At 42.5% G+C, this 13293-nt stretch overlaps 1 protein-coding gene across 1 annotated transcript in view; it reads right to left on the bottom strand.

The window, feature by feature from the left end:
- Positions 1-560: 560 nt before the first annotated feature.
- Positions 561-13293, bottom strand: part of LIX1 (limb and CNS expressed 1) — a 29157-nt gene continuing 16424 nt past the window's right edge. The window contains 4 exon segments of the mRNA XM_055698307.1: positions 561-609; positions 611-831; positions 11506-11561; positions 11564-11601. Of these exon segments, the coding sequence (XP_055554282.1) occupies positions 561-609; positions 611-831; positions 11506-11561; positions 11564-11601 (364 nt within the window).

Genomic DNA, 13293 nt, shown 5'->3' on the forward strand with positions numbered 1-13293 from the left:
TGTCTTGTTGACTTGAACAGAGATTGAAAGAAGTACTAGTTGGAGTACTAGTTGTATGTCGCAGCTTTTTTGCTTGGGAGACTCTTGCCACACTTGAATAACAGACTAAATGAACTTCAGCAATTGCAATTTCTAGTACTGCCAGGAGGAAACACAGTTGCTGTGAGGGAGTCTGAAATTAGAGATGCTCCAGTAGGCCATTTCTTTGTCTTCTATTGCTAACAGTCTATAGGTTCAGACCATAATTTTTACATCTTTAACAAAGAAAATGTAGCGTCTTTGTGCAGAACACTTCAATTTCCAGAGTACAACGAGTTTTCTGTGGTTTGTTTCTCTTCAGGTTTACCTGTAGTTTAGCATCAGTACTTCATCAAATATTGATAGTAGCTTTGACCTGAAAAATATTTTGATCCACTAAAAATAATTTTTATTAGAGTCATCAGTGCTTTTAGATACAGAATTTAAAACAGCCATGGAAAAGAATGTCACCAGTTTACACATGGGGTCTTTTCAACTAAAAGGAGAATGTCATAGTTGAAAGTCAAATGCCTTCTTCAAGGTTAGTGATAGCCATGTAAAGTCAAACTCATTAGATTATTCCATGAAGTTGACTTGACCACTGTAAATCTGACTGAGTGCTAAGCTGAAAGTGTCTTTTTCTTTGTAAAGCTTCAGTTTCTGCCCAGTTTTCCTGACTTCTTCCAGTTCCCTAAGTGCCGTTTGTAGCTCTTGGAATATAATTTCTGGAGATTCTTGCTCCTTCATACTCCAGTGCAGGGCCATGTGATTTCTCATCCTTTCATCTAAGGAATACTGGGAGTAGTAGGATTGCTATTATTCAGGAAAGTAACAACAGATATGGAAGTCAGTAACAAATATCTTTTGGGTTTTGCTGTTTTTTGGTTTTGATTTTAACACAACAACTTACAGAACCATTCATTTCTGGACAAAAATAACACAACAACGTTTCTGCAACATGCAATACATCTTTCAACAACTGCTATTAAAAAGGAATAAAATATCCATCAGATATTGAATTACTTTATAAAATGCCAAAAATACTAAGCTATAGCTAAATTTTCTTCCTATGAAAACTAAACTTGAAAAGTGGTAATATTTTTAATGTCAAATGTGATTTTCTTCCCCTTGGAAAACTTGGAATACATAATTGTTCTGTAGAATGTAACACAGTACATAACCTAATTTAGGGAGTGCAATGTCTTGAAATTGTTCAACCTAATACATTTCTAAATAGTTTTACAATAATGGAAGATAAAACATGCTGGGTTTGCAGTTTAATTCTGGTGACTTTTCTGCCTGTTTCTTGATAGCTTTAAGTGAGAAATACTCCAGGGGTCCTACAGTGACAGCAAGGACAAAGTACAGACAATATAAATCTACTGTAAAGTTTAACTTTGTCTGAAGTCCTGTATAAATTAAAATAAAGGAAGAACAAATTAATTCAAAACTTCAAAGAAAATTATTTGCATATTTTAACCTCAGGTAGTTAACCACACACACAGCCCAATGTGATATGGTACTTGCCAGGAGCACTTTGTTTCATGTAATTCCCAGTAGCACTGAACTCCAAGGACGACCACGAAAAGAGCTTCAGCAGCAAAAAGTCAACATGTTGGAGCATGAGGTGCCGAGGTCTCTGGTGAGTCTCTGGGAACAGGCTATGTCTTCACTTGCCTTCCTTAAATATACCAACCAACCACAGATATAAAACCTTGGGAGAGGGCAAACAAATGAACAAGATTCACAGGGAGACACTGCACTAGCAGCACATGCTAAAAGCTACAAAAGGAAGCAGCTGTCTGCTGAGAGGCACTGGGGCGTTCATCTGCTGGCCTGATACACAGGGAAGGAAAGTTTGCTACTAGCCAGGAGCCAAGATCTGGGATGTCACAGAGAGACTGCTGGAACTGGTCAAAAGCACAGACTGCTGTCCCCTACTTCTGCATGTGGGTGGCAATGGCATGGTAAAAAAAAACACCTGCGCAAAATCAATCAAGACTTCAAACCCTGGAAATGCAAGTGGAAGGGACAGGTGTCCAAGTGATCTTCTGTCTTGCCTGTGCAGGCGAAAGCCAACACTTCATGAAAATCAGTACCTGGTTTTGTGGTTATTGTCATTGCCAGGGTTTTGGTTTTGACTTTTATGGTCATAGGACATTCTTTGACAAATACAGTCTACTGGGGAGAGATGGGGATCCATGTATCTGGAAAAGGCAGGACAGTCTTTGCTCATAGACTGACTTGTGCTTTGAACGGACAAGTCTGGCAGTAGTGTCCAAATTCATGACACCTGCATGTTTATAAATGAAAGGGTGGATGAGCTCACCTTACCACAGTAATGGGGAATGCTCCCCACCCTTCTCCAAAGGCAAGAACTCAGTTCAGCCACCTCAAGTGCAGTATACCAAGACACACAGTCTGGGCAACAAACAGGAGGAACTGGAGCCCTGTGCCCAGTCTAGGAGTTATGATGTCATAGGAATCACAGAAACTTGGTGGGAAAACTTGCAAGACTGGAAGACTAAAATGAATGGCTACAAAATATTTCAGAAAGATAGAAAGGAAAGAAGAAGAAGTAGAGTTGTACTTTATGTAAAATAAATTTTAGTCATAGCAGTGAGTTACAGAGACCGTGAAAGTTCTATTGAATGCCTTTGAGTCAGGGGGTCTTATGGTAGTTAACTGTTACTGACATCCCAATCAGGATGACAATGCTGGCAAAAACCTTACTTTGGCTGCTCAAAGACATCTTGGGCCAACAGAATCTAAACCTCATCGCTGATTTAAATTACATGGACATTGCAGGGAGAACAGCACACCACTACACATGTTGTCCATCAAGTTCCTGGAACGCATTGGGAACTGCTTCCTGCTACAGATGCTGGCCATGCCAGCTAGGAACAGCACATTGCTAAATTTATTGTTCACAAACCTAAAAGGCTTGCTTGACAATTTAACTACCAATACTAGCCTTGGATATAATGACAATAACATCGTGGAGTTTAAGACCCTGCAGTGCACACTGAAGACCAGCAGCAGGACAAAGATACTGGATTTTAGAAGAGCTAACTTCATTAGGCTGAAAGCCCAGCTGCAAGGATTCTTTGGGAAGAGTCCATGGATGGCAAAAGAGCTTGTGAGTGCTGGGAGTTACTCAAGAACAATCCCCTGGAAGCACAATAATAGTCCATTCCCTACAAAGAGAAAGGAAGAAGATAGAAAAAGAGACAACTCTGGCTTAGCAATGAACTTTTAGGTACATTTAAAAGGAAAAAAGAAATATACTGGCTATGGAAAAGAGGCAAAATATCCATCAAGGACTACAAGAGTGGGGTTAGAAAACAAAGGAAGTGTTCTAGAGGGTGTCTACTACTGTTCACCCAGGCAGGATGTAAGCACTGCTGAGTTATCCTATAGAATTAGGAGAAACTTCAGGACTGGTAGACATCAAATGGGAATATCATACTGCTGTGATGAACAGGTCTTGGAAATCTTGAAGTTTGTAGGAGGTAACTTCTTATTACAGGTATTCCATGAGTGTCACATTAAAAAGGGGAGTGGTTGTGGTGGTGTGTTCTTCAAATCCTTTATACTTGATCAGGCTGTCAGTTTCGCGGGAAAGACGAGACCCTTGTGCCCGACCACCCTGCCCGCTCCCTGCGTTCTGACAGCCCACCATATCGGAGGGTGATTCAACCAACCTGTTCAGGGACCCTCCCGACAGCATCACTGTGTCAAATCCCCTATAACAACTACTCAAATCTCCAGACACTTGCACAAAATGAACTTTAGCTGAAGATTTTTATTATACAAAATGGAAGTTTGTGACAGGATGAAGTTCAGACATTGCTGGTGATAATACACTGACTGCAAAACAAGCTTAAAGCAATACACCTAAGAACAGCTATGAGTTAGTCATAGAATAAAGTTCTTATCCAGTAGGCATCCCTATCGAGAAGAAGACAGGTTCAGCCCATAAACTGGTCCCATAAGTTACGATGGAGTCTTCCTTAACTTCTCCTCTCCTTTGTTCACTTTTTATACTTCATAGTACATCGCATATTCATTTATCATACACAGGATTAGTTACAAGTTTCTCACTTCTAATCTAAATAAGTACACATCCTCAGATAGCACTACTGAAATTATTTACTAACTATGTGTGCTCCTCAAGTAGCGTTTTGCCCTCTTTTGGAGGAGCTATTTGAGTGGGAGGTCACAATCTACTACAATTACCTTTGTCCTACTTTCAACTAATTTTCTGTTGATGTATGTAGGTTGCAACATCTTATCAGCTTGTCTTCTCTTGTGGTCAGAACTTCCTCACTTGGATGCTTCCTTCTTTTATAATGGTGTTCTTTTCACCAACTAGTCTTTGTCTCTCATCCTTCTCAAGCCTGAATCCCTTAATCAGAAGTCCTTTTGTTCATTAAAATTGACAACTTTAGAGAGTGGGTTAAACGCTAAATCAGAGTGTGGTAATTTGGGAGTTTAGACAACAATGTCTCTCTTTCAGACTTGTTTCAGTCCAGGTCCAGTCCTTTTTCTTTACATTTAAGTGGAGCTCGAGTGACTCTAGTCATACATATTGTTGTTACTGACTGGTACCACATGCCCAGCGGGGTGTAGTAGTACCTTGGAGGCAGGTAGCTTTGAGATGGAGGTGTGTGTTAGTAATACATTGAGATTATTTCATTGTGGCAATTTTACCACAATGGTTGGCTCAGCAACACACATCTCTTAATATTCCTCATGTGACAACTGGTGCGCAGCTTATCAGCTGTGTGGTGCCATCAAGTTCCCATTCCTGCAGGGAGCACAGCAGAGCCTGGCTGTGGGGTCTCCACTCCACTCCACCCTCTGTTACTCCTATCAGCAGGTGCTAAAATGACAGGGTGTGTGGCTTAGGGAGCTGTGGTAAAGTAGATTCTGTGCATGCCAACCACCCTGAAAGTGACAGCTGTATTTTACCCTAAAAAGCTTTCTGTAATACTACACTTCTATTAGGTCTCAGTTTTCTCTAATTCCTCCCAAAGTAATTTCTCCACACATGAGCCAACTAGGAAAGATGTTCTCCTAGTCTGTGAATATAGAAAAACTCCTGGGGGCTGTGATGGTAGGTGGCTGTCCTGGCCACAGTGGTCATGAAATGGTTGAGTTTCATGAAAATTTTATGAGAAATTTTCAGTACAATTGTTACAGATCTGCTAATAAGTTAGAATTAATTGATGTTTTTTGATTTTATCAAATCATTTGGAATAAGAAATATATTTTAATGAAACTTGTAGTTGCACACCAAAAGCTGCTATGAAATCCTCTGTACAGCCCTATAGCAAGGCTAAAAGAATAGGTCAGAATCACCTAGTAGGAATGATTAGAACTTAGATAACAGACTTAAGAGTCAAGATGATTGGATACAGTATTTACGGGTAGACTAGGAGAATGCATTGAGATGTCAGAATGTAGAATTAATGGGAACTGGGGAGAGGATTTCTTTGTATTTGACCAGTCTTCTGTATGTAGAAAGTGTATTGAAATGTCAGAATATAGAATTAATGGGAACTGGGGAGAGTCGACTGGAACAACTTGTAGTTGCCTGCCAAGAAACCGTGAACTTTAGTAAAAGGTAATTCCGGCAGGGGGAGATCACGACCACCGACTCATGTACCACCTACCCAAATCGTACCCCAGACCCATTTCTGGACCTTTGTAACCTTTACTATGCAGAATCGGATATGGGAGGAGAGTATGTTAATGATTTTTGGGAAATATTACGATTATGCATGGATACTTAATGAATATGCATGAATAAGTTCTATATATGGTGTATGATTTTGAAAATTGGTGTGCGTTGATTGTGAGAGGACTCGCTCACGGACCCGGCCTTTAATAAAGAAGTGTCTGCTTATCTACATCACATTGGTGTCGATAAGTTCTTCATTCTGAGATTTTGGTAACACAATGATAAAAAAGGAGAGCAGAGTTGCTACCCTGGACTTCAAGAAAGCAAACCTGAAGCTATTCAGGGAGCTATTTAGAAGAGTACTCTGGGAATCTGCTTTTGAGGACATAGATGTCCACAAGTGCTGGTCAGTCTTTAAGAACCACCTTCTAGAGGTACAGGAGTAGGCAACCCCACTGAGTCAGAAGTCAAGCAAGAGGGACAGAAGACCAGCTTGTCTGAACAGAGAACTCCTCATGGAGCTCAAGAGGGGAAAAAAAATAGCGTATGATCTGTGGAAGCGAGGTCAGGTTTTGCAGAAAGGTTACAGAGCCATGGTTTGTATATGCAGGCAGAAGACATAAAAGTCCAAAGCTCATTTAGGGTTCAAACTGGCCAGTGTTGTTTCAGATAAGAAGAAGGGCTTTTAAAATTATGTCAATAGCAAGAAGAGGTCTGAAGGAAACATTGGACTGATACTTATTAAAGATGGTAATCTGATTAAATCTTTAATAATACTGATAGACCTTGGGCTCCCTGGTCCCCTGAGTTGGAGGGTTATGACTGTACTAGCAGTGACTTTCCATTTGTAGACACGGGATCAGTTGCATCAGCTGACTTTTTGCAAGTCCATGGGGCCTGGTGGGATTCATCCCATTGAAGGACCCACTGGATGTTACGGCGGGACCCTTCTCAATTATCTACCAAATGTCTTAGGAATCTGGGCAGATCCTTGCTGACTGGAGGCTAGCCAGTTATTTCAATTTACAAGAATGGCACAAGAGAAGACCCAGAGAACTACCGATATGTTTGTCTAACCTCAGTTCCTGGAAAAAATTATGGAGAAGACTATACTAGGTACTACTGAAAGGCATTTAAACAATAATGCAATCATCAGGCATAGTCAACATGGGTTCACAAAGGGAAAGTCCTGTTCAACTAACTTGGTATCTTTCTATGATGATGTCACCTGCCTAGTCGACAAAGGAAAGGTGGTGGATATAGTTTTTCAGGATTTTGGTAAGGCTTTTGATACTGTCCATCCCAACATCCACCTGAACATGTTGCCCAACTTGACATAAGCAGATACATGGTGCACTGGGTGATGAACTGGCTAAAGGGCAGAGCTCAAAGAGCTATATTGAATGGGGTTACACCTGGCTGGTGACTACCCAGGGGTGTTCTTCAGGATTTAATTCTATAGGCCAGTCCTCATATATACAGTTCAATGTATTTATCAACAATCATCACAGGAGTTGAACACACCCTTTGCTGATAACTAAAACGGGAGGTGCACTTAGCCCTCTTGAGGGACAAAAGATTTTGCAGTGGGATCTAGATAGACTGCAGCATTGGGTATCACCAATGGCACAAAATTTAACAAGAATAAATGCTGGACTCTGCACCTGGGGTGGAGTAACACTGGACACAAGTAAAACTTACAAGAGGAGTGGCTGAAGAGCAGCCCTGCAGAAAGGGATCTGTGGGTGTTGGTTGACAGCAGCTTTGGCAGCCAAGAGGGGCAAATCTCTGTATCCTGGGATGCATCAAACACAGCACAGTAAGCCAGTCAAAAAAGGTGATTATCCCACTGGATTCACCATTGGTGTGTTGTTCTGGGCCCCACAACTTAAGAAGGATGTTAATGTCCTTGCATGCAAAGGAAAGCAGCCTAGCTGGTGGAAGGACTGGAAGGCATGTCCAATGAAAAGCAGCTAAGGACTTTGGGTTTGTCTAGTTTGGACGAAAGGAGGCTGAGGGATGACCCCATTTCTCTATACAGCTTCCCGAGGAGGGGAAGTGTAGGGGGAGGTGCTGATCTTCCTGGGATCCAGTGAAGGACACATGGGAATGGTTCAAAGCTGTGCCAAGGGAGGTTTGGACCAGACATTATGAAGTGTTTCTTTACCAAGAGTGTAGTCAAACACTGCAACAGGCTTCCTAGAAGGGTGGTCAATGTCCCAAGCCCATCAGTGTTTAAGATGTATTTGGACAGTGCCCTTAATAACATGCTTTACCTTGGTCTGCCCGGAATGGGTCAGGGTGTTGCACTAGATGATCATTGTATGTCCCTTTCAACTGAAATTATTCTATTCTGTTCTGTTCTATTCTGTTCCGTTCCATTCTGTTCTATCCCATCCCATCCCATCCCATCCCATCCCATCCCATCCCATCCCATCCCATCCCATCCCATCCCATCCCATCCCATTCCATCCCATTCCATCAGATTTGATCCAATTTGATTTGATTACATTCTAAGAATCTCGCTAGGGCATGCATGCAGTCAGGAAGGCTAAGGCTCAGCTAGAACTGAAATTGGCCGAAGACATCAAAAACAACAAGAAAGGGTTCTTCAGACACATGAGCAGTAAGCAGAAGCACAAGGAAGACATAGGACAATTTTTAACCAGTGCAGAGAATCTAGTTACTAATAATGTTGCCAAGGCAGAGTTTTTCAGTACATTCTTTGCCTCCACCTTTACCTGTGTGCTGAACCCCAGCTCATGAAATCAAGCAACTACACCAACACATATGTTGATACATCCTTAGTGGAGGAAGGATTGGTCTTTGGTCTTTTGCAAGGGCTCAATCCACAGAAATCTGTGGTCCTAGACATAACCCATCCCAGTGTATTAAGAAAAGTGCATGATGTTGCTGTTATGCTTGCTGTTTATAATCTTTGAAAAGTCACGGATACCAGGGGATGTTGCTGATGACTGGAAGAGGGCATATGTCATACCCATGTATTGCAAAGGAAATGGAGCAGGTGACTGGGAAAAGCCAACACAGATTTAGCAAAGTCAAATTATGCCAGACTAACCTGATCATCTTCAACAACAAAATGACATTTTTTGGTGATGTGAGGAGAGCAGTGGATGTCATTTACCTGGACTTCAGAAAAACAGTCAACACTATTTCCCACAGATGATAGGACTGAAAGCAACCTCACCAAATTTGCTGATGGTACCAAGTGGGTGGTAAGGTGGACACATCAGAAAGGAAAACTGTCTTACAGAGAGACATCGATTGGACAGACTGGAAGAAAGTAGTAGCAAGAACTGTATAAGATTAAGAAAGTCCTGTACCATGGAATGACATGTGAAGAGACCAGTACAGGCTAGGATCTGTATGGTTGGGGAGCAGCCTTGCTGAAAGAGACCTTGAGCTCAGTTGTCCAGCCAGCTTTTAACCTAGCATAAAGTACACATGTTCAAGCAATGAGCAGCCAGTTTCTCCAGGAGAATGCTGTGGCAATGGTGTCAAAGGCTTTACTAAGGTCCAGGTAGACAATATGCATAGCCCTTCCCTCATCCACTAAGTGAGTCAGCTTGTCACAGAAGATCAGGTTTGTCAAGCCAGACCTGCTCGTCATAAACCCATGTTGGCTGGGTCTGAGCCCCCAGTTGTCCGGCATGTGCCATGTGATAGCGCTCAGGATGATCTGATCCAAAATATTCCCTGGCACCGAGTCCGACTGACAGGCCTGTAGCTCCCCAGATCCTCCTTCCTGCCCTCCTTGTAGACGGGTGTCACACTGGGTAACCTCCAGCCTTCTGGGACCTCCCCAGTTAGCCAGGACCGTTGATAAATGATGGAGAGTGGCCTGGTGAGGTCCTCCACCAGCTCCCTCAGTACCCTCAGGTGGATCACACCTGGTCCCATAGATTTGTGCATGTCTAAGTGGAGCAGCAGGTCACTGATGGCTTCCTCCTGGACTGTGGGGACTTCATTCTGCTCCTCCTCATCCCTGTCTTCCAGCTCAGAGGGCTGAGTACCCAGAGGGAAGGTGCTCTTACTATTAAAGATTGAGGCAAAGAAGGTATTAAGTACCCCAGCCTTTTCCTCACCCTTTGTGGCAGTGTTCCCTGCTGCATCCAATGAAGGATGGAGATTAACCCTGGCCCTCCTTTTGTTTCTCATGTATTTGTAAAAACTGTTTTTGTTACCTTTTACAGCAGTGGCAGCCTGAGTTCTAGCCGGGCTTTTGCCTCTCTGATCTTCACCCTGCATAACCTTGTGACATCCCTGCAGCTCTCCAGAGCTGCCTGCCCCTCCTTCCAAAGGTGGCAAACTCTCCTTTTCCCCCTGACTTCCAACAAAAACTCTCTGTTCAGCCAGGATGGTCTTCTCCCCCACCTGCTTGTCTTTTGGCACATGGGGATGGCCTGCTCCTGTGCCTTTAAGATTTTTTTCTTGAGCAATATCCAGCCTTCCTGGATGCCTTGGCCCTTCAGAACTATCTCCCAAGCGACTCTGTCAACCAGGCTCTTAAACAGTCCAAAGTGACCCCTCCAGAAGTGCGAGGCAGTGTTTCTGCTGACCCCCTCCTCACTTCTCTGAGAATCAAAAACTCTTAGCATCTCATGATCGCTATGCCCAAGATGTCTTGTAACCACATCACCCACCAGTCCTTCCCTTTCTTTAAACAGCGGGTCTAATGGGGCATCCCCTCTGGCTTGCTCACTGGCCAGCTGTGTCAAGAACTTATTTTCATCACACACTCCAGGAACCTCTGACACTGTTTCCTCTCTGCTGTGTTGTATTTCCAGCAGGCATTTGGTCAGTTAAATCCTCCACGAGAATAAGGGGTAGTGATCTTGTGACTTCTCACAGCTGCTTACAGAATGTTTCATCTGCCTTATCATCCTGGTTGGGTGGTCTGTAACAGACTCCCACCAGGGTATTTGCCCTGTTGAGCCTCCCCCTGATTCTTACCCATAAACAGCCAATGTTATTGTCACTATCATTCAGCTCTAGGCAGTCAAAACAGGGCAACCCCACTGCCTCTCCTTCCTTCCCTATTCCTTCTGAAGGGTTTGTAGCCATCCATTGCAGCACTCCAGTCACGCAAGTTATCCCACCTGTTTCTGTGATGGTGATTATGTCATAGTCTTCCTGCTGCAAGACGGCTTCCAGGTCCTCCTGTTTGTTGCCCATGCTTTCGGCATTGGCTCAGATGCACTTCAGCTGTGCTATGGCTGTGCTATCAATCTCGCCTCCAACACTGTCATACTGCCACCAGGCTCATCTCTAACAAGCTTGGGTTTATTCCCTTCCCCCTTCAAACCTAGTTTAAAGCTCTCTCAACGAGCCCTGCTAACTCACAGCCTAGGGTCTTTTTCCCCCTTTAAGACAGGTGATCCCCATCTGTTGCCAGTAGACCTGGTGCTGTGTAAACTCACCTATGATCAGAAAAACTGAACTTTAGGTGTTGACACCAGGCCTCGAGCCAAGTATTGATCTGTGTGATCTTCCGATTACATGCCCCATTGTTCCCTGCAGCTGCCAGGATGATTAGTCAGGAGGGAACACTGCTGTTCTAATGTAGCAGTCACAAGATATTGTCTATTTACTTATTGTATTGGAGTTTTGAAGTTAGCCTTTAATCATTCAGATTTGGTCTTTATCTAGTTTTCTCTCGTTCTTCATCATCACAACATCTCACTATGCCTCAAATACCATGAATGCTGCTAGATACTAGTCATGAAAAGCTGTTTCATTCAAATGTGAATAAGGCAGAAGCTGTACTGTAATCCTTAAACCTGAAATTCCAGCATTGTCTTTCCAATGTTTGATTCTGGCATGTAATAATAGGCTGAATATTAGTGCTTGGGTCATCAACATCCTTCAAGTTACCCATAGGGAAGAAATAAAACAATGCAGTTGGAATAGAAATGATTGCTTTATCATGTGTGCCTAGTTTATAGTTATGAACATGTTTTAGTACTGCAAACCTGGGTCAGTTTTAATGCTTCCCCCACCCCCCCCACCCCCCACATCTCCCACATCTCCCCTCCCCGTTTCTTTCCACAGCAAACAATCCGGGTATCCATTATTGTTGATCATAGTTACCATGGCAGTTATCCGTTTTAATAACATTTTTCATACCATCTGATTACTCTGCAAGGGCTCTGACAATTCATGAACACTGATTTCTTTCACCTTAAACATTGATCTATTACACATTAAGGTTGCTGATGCCTTTGGGTGCTTGCCAGTCTTCCTGTGATGACAAATAAGAATGCTAAATCACTTACTGAACTGTTGGTTACTGGGAAGGAGGAAAGGAGTTGTGGGATTAACCAGAAGTGCTTTAATGTTTGCTTTTCAGTAAGAACCCAGAACTCCAGAGGCTTGCTCAGCTAGGCCCCCATACACATCCTACTGGTCCTTCTTAAATCATTGTTCTCCTGATACAGTTGAGCTGGTTTATCTGACATGCTTCTCTTGCCAGTAACCATCACAGTACCTGCTCAGAGTTCCTTCTCTTCTATCTAGCTACGTTGTTTCTTGCCTGATTTATTCAATGCCACTGGATCAGTCAGTGAATTTTGTAAGGCTTTTCTAACCTGGTGCTTGCTATAGTTCAAATATGCTCTTAAATGTTGCAGCACTAGCATGCAGTAGAAGTAAAACACTCAGCTGTACCAACAAAGGAGAAGAAAAGCAGCAAAATGTTATCCCAGCAATGGACAATGGAATGGATAATGAAAGATGGCAAGAGAGCAGGAGAAGGCCCCTGGAAAATTATAACACAGAGCTTGTAAAATGCTTAGAAGCATTTTCCATCCAGAAAAGAATGCCATTATTGTAAATAACACATACAATTATGGAAGAAAAAAGGCAACTTGGAATTTTTGATTTGTTTACAGAAAGGAAAATTATGTAGAAGAGGTATCTGGTTCTGGAGCTCTAACAAAAGTGTCTGCTGGGTGTAAAGACAGGAAGAAAATATCACACTGGGGAGGAGGAGAAGCAGAAAAGAAGGAACAATCTGCTTTATTCTGTCCAGACCTGTTTATCCATCCTCAGTCAAATAGTTAAAATATTCTTCTTGGTTTTACAGCTCTAAGATAAATTGACTCTAATGGGACTAAAATGACAGACCTAAAGTTTGAAGCCCTACTTAGGTTTTTTTACAAACCAGAGCAGCATCCCTCTAGAGCATTTTGAAATAAACTGCAAGTGACTGGCAGCTCACCAGTATATATTTTTATACTAATGCCTTGCTGCCCTTCAGCTGATCTCGCCTATCCTGGTATTCTATAGGTAGAAGAGTCTATCTCCTGGACCCAGGATTTACCAGTCCCTGTGATACTGTTGCTTATCCACCTAAAGTCTTAAACATAATCATTTGCAATGAATCAACAATATGCCCCTTCAGTTAAATAATTTCTGTCTAGTTTGCAGGAATACTTACTGCCACACAGATAATTCTGACTGTGAAGGTTTCGCACCTCATAAAGTAAATATATAGCAATGAAGGCATTTTATAAAGTGCTTCTATGGCCATATTGATGAAGTATGATGAAATGGTCCATAATCCTACA

Source organism: Falco cherrug, chromosome Z (assembly GCF_023634085.1).
Source record: "Falco cherrug isolate bFalChe1 chromosome Z, bFalChe1.pri, whole genome shotgun sequence".
Taxonomy (NCBI): domain Eukaryota; kingdom Metazoa; phylum Chordata; class Aves; order Falconiformes; family Falconidae; genus Falco; species Falco cherrug.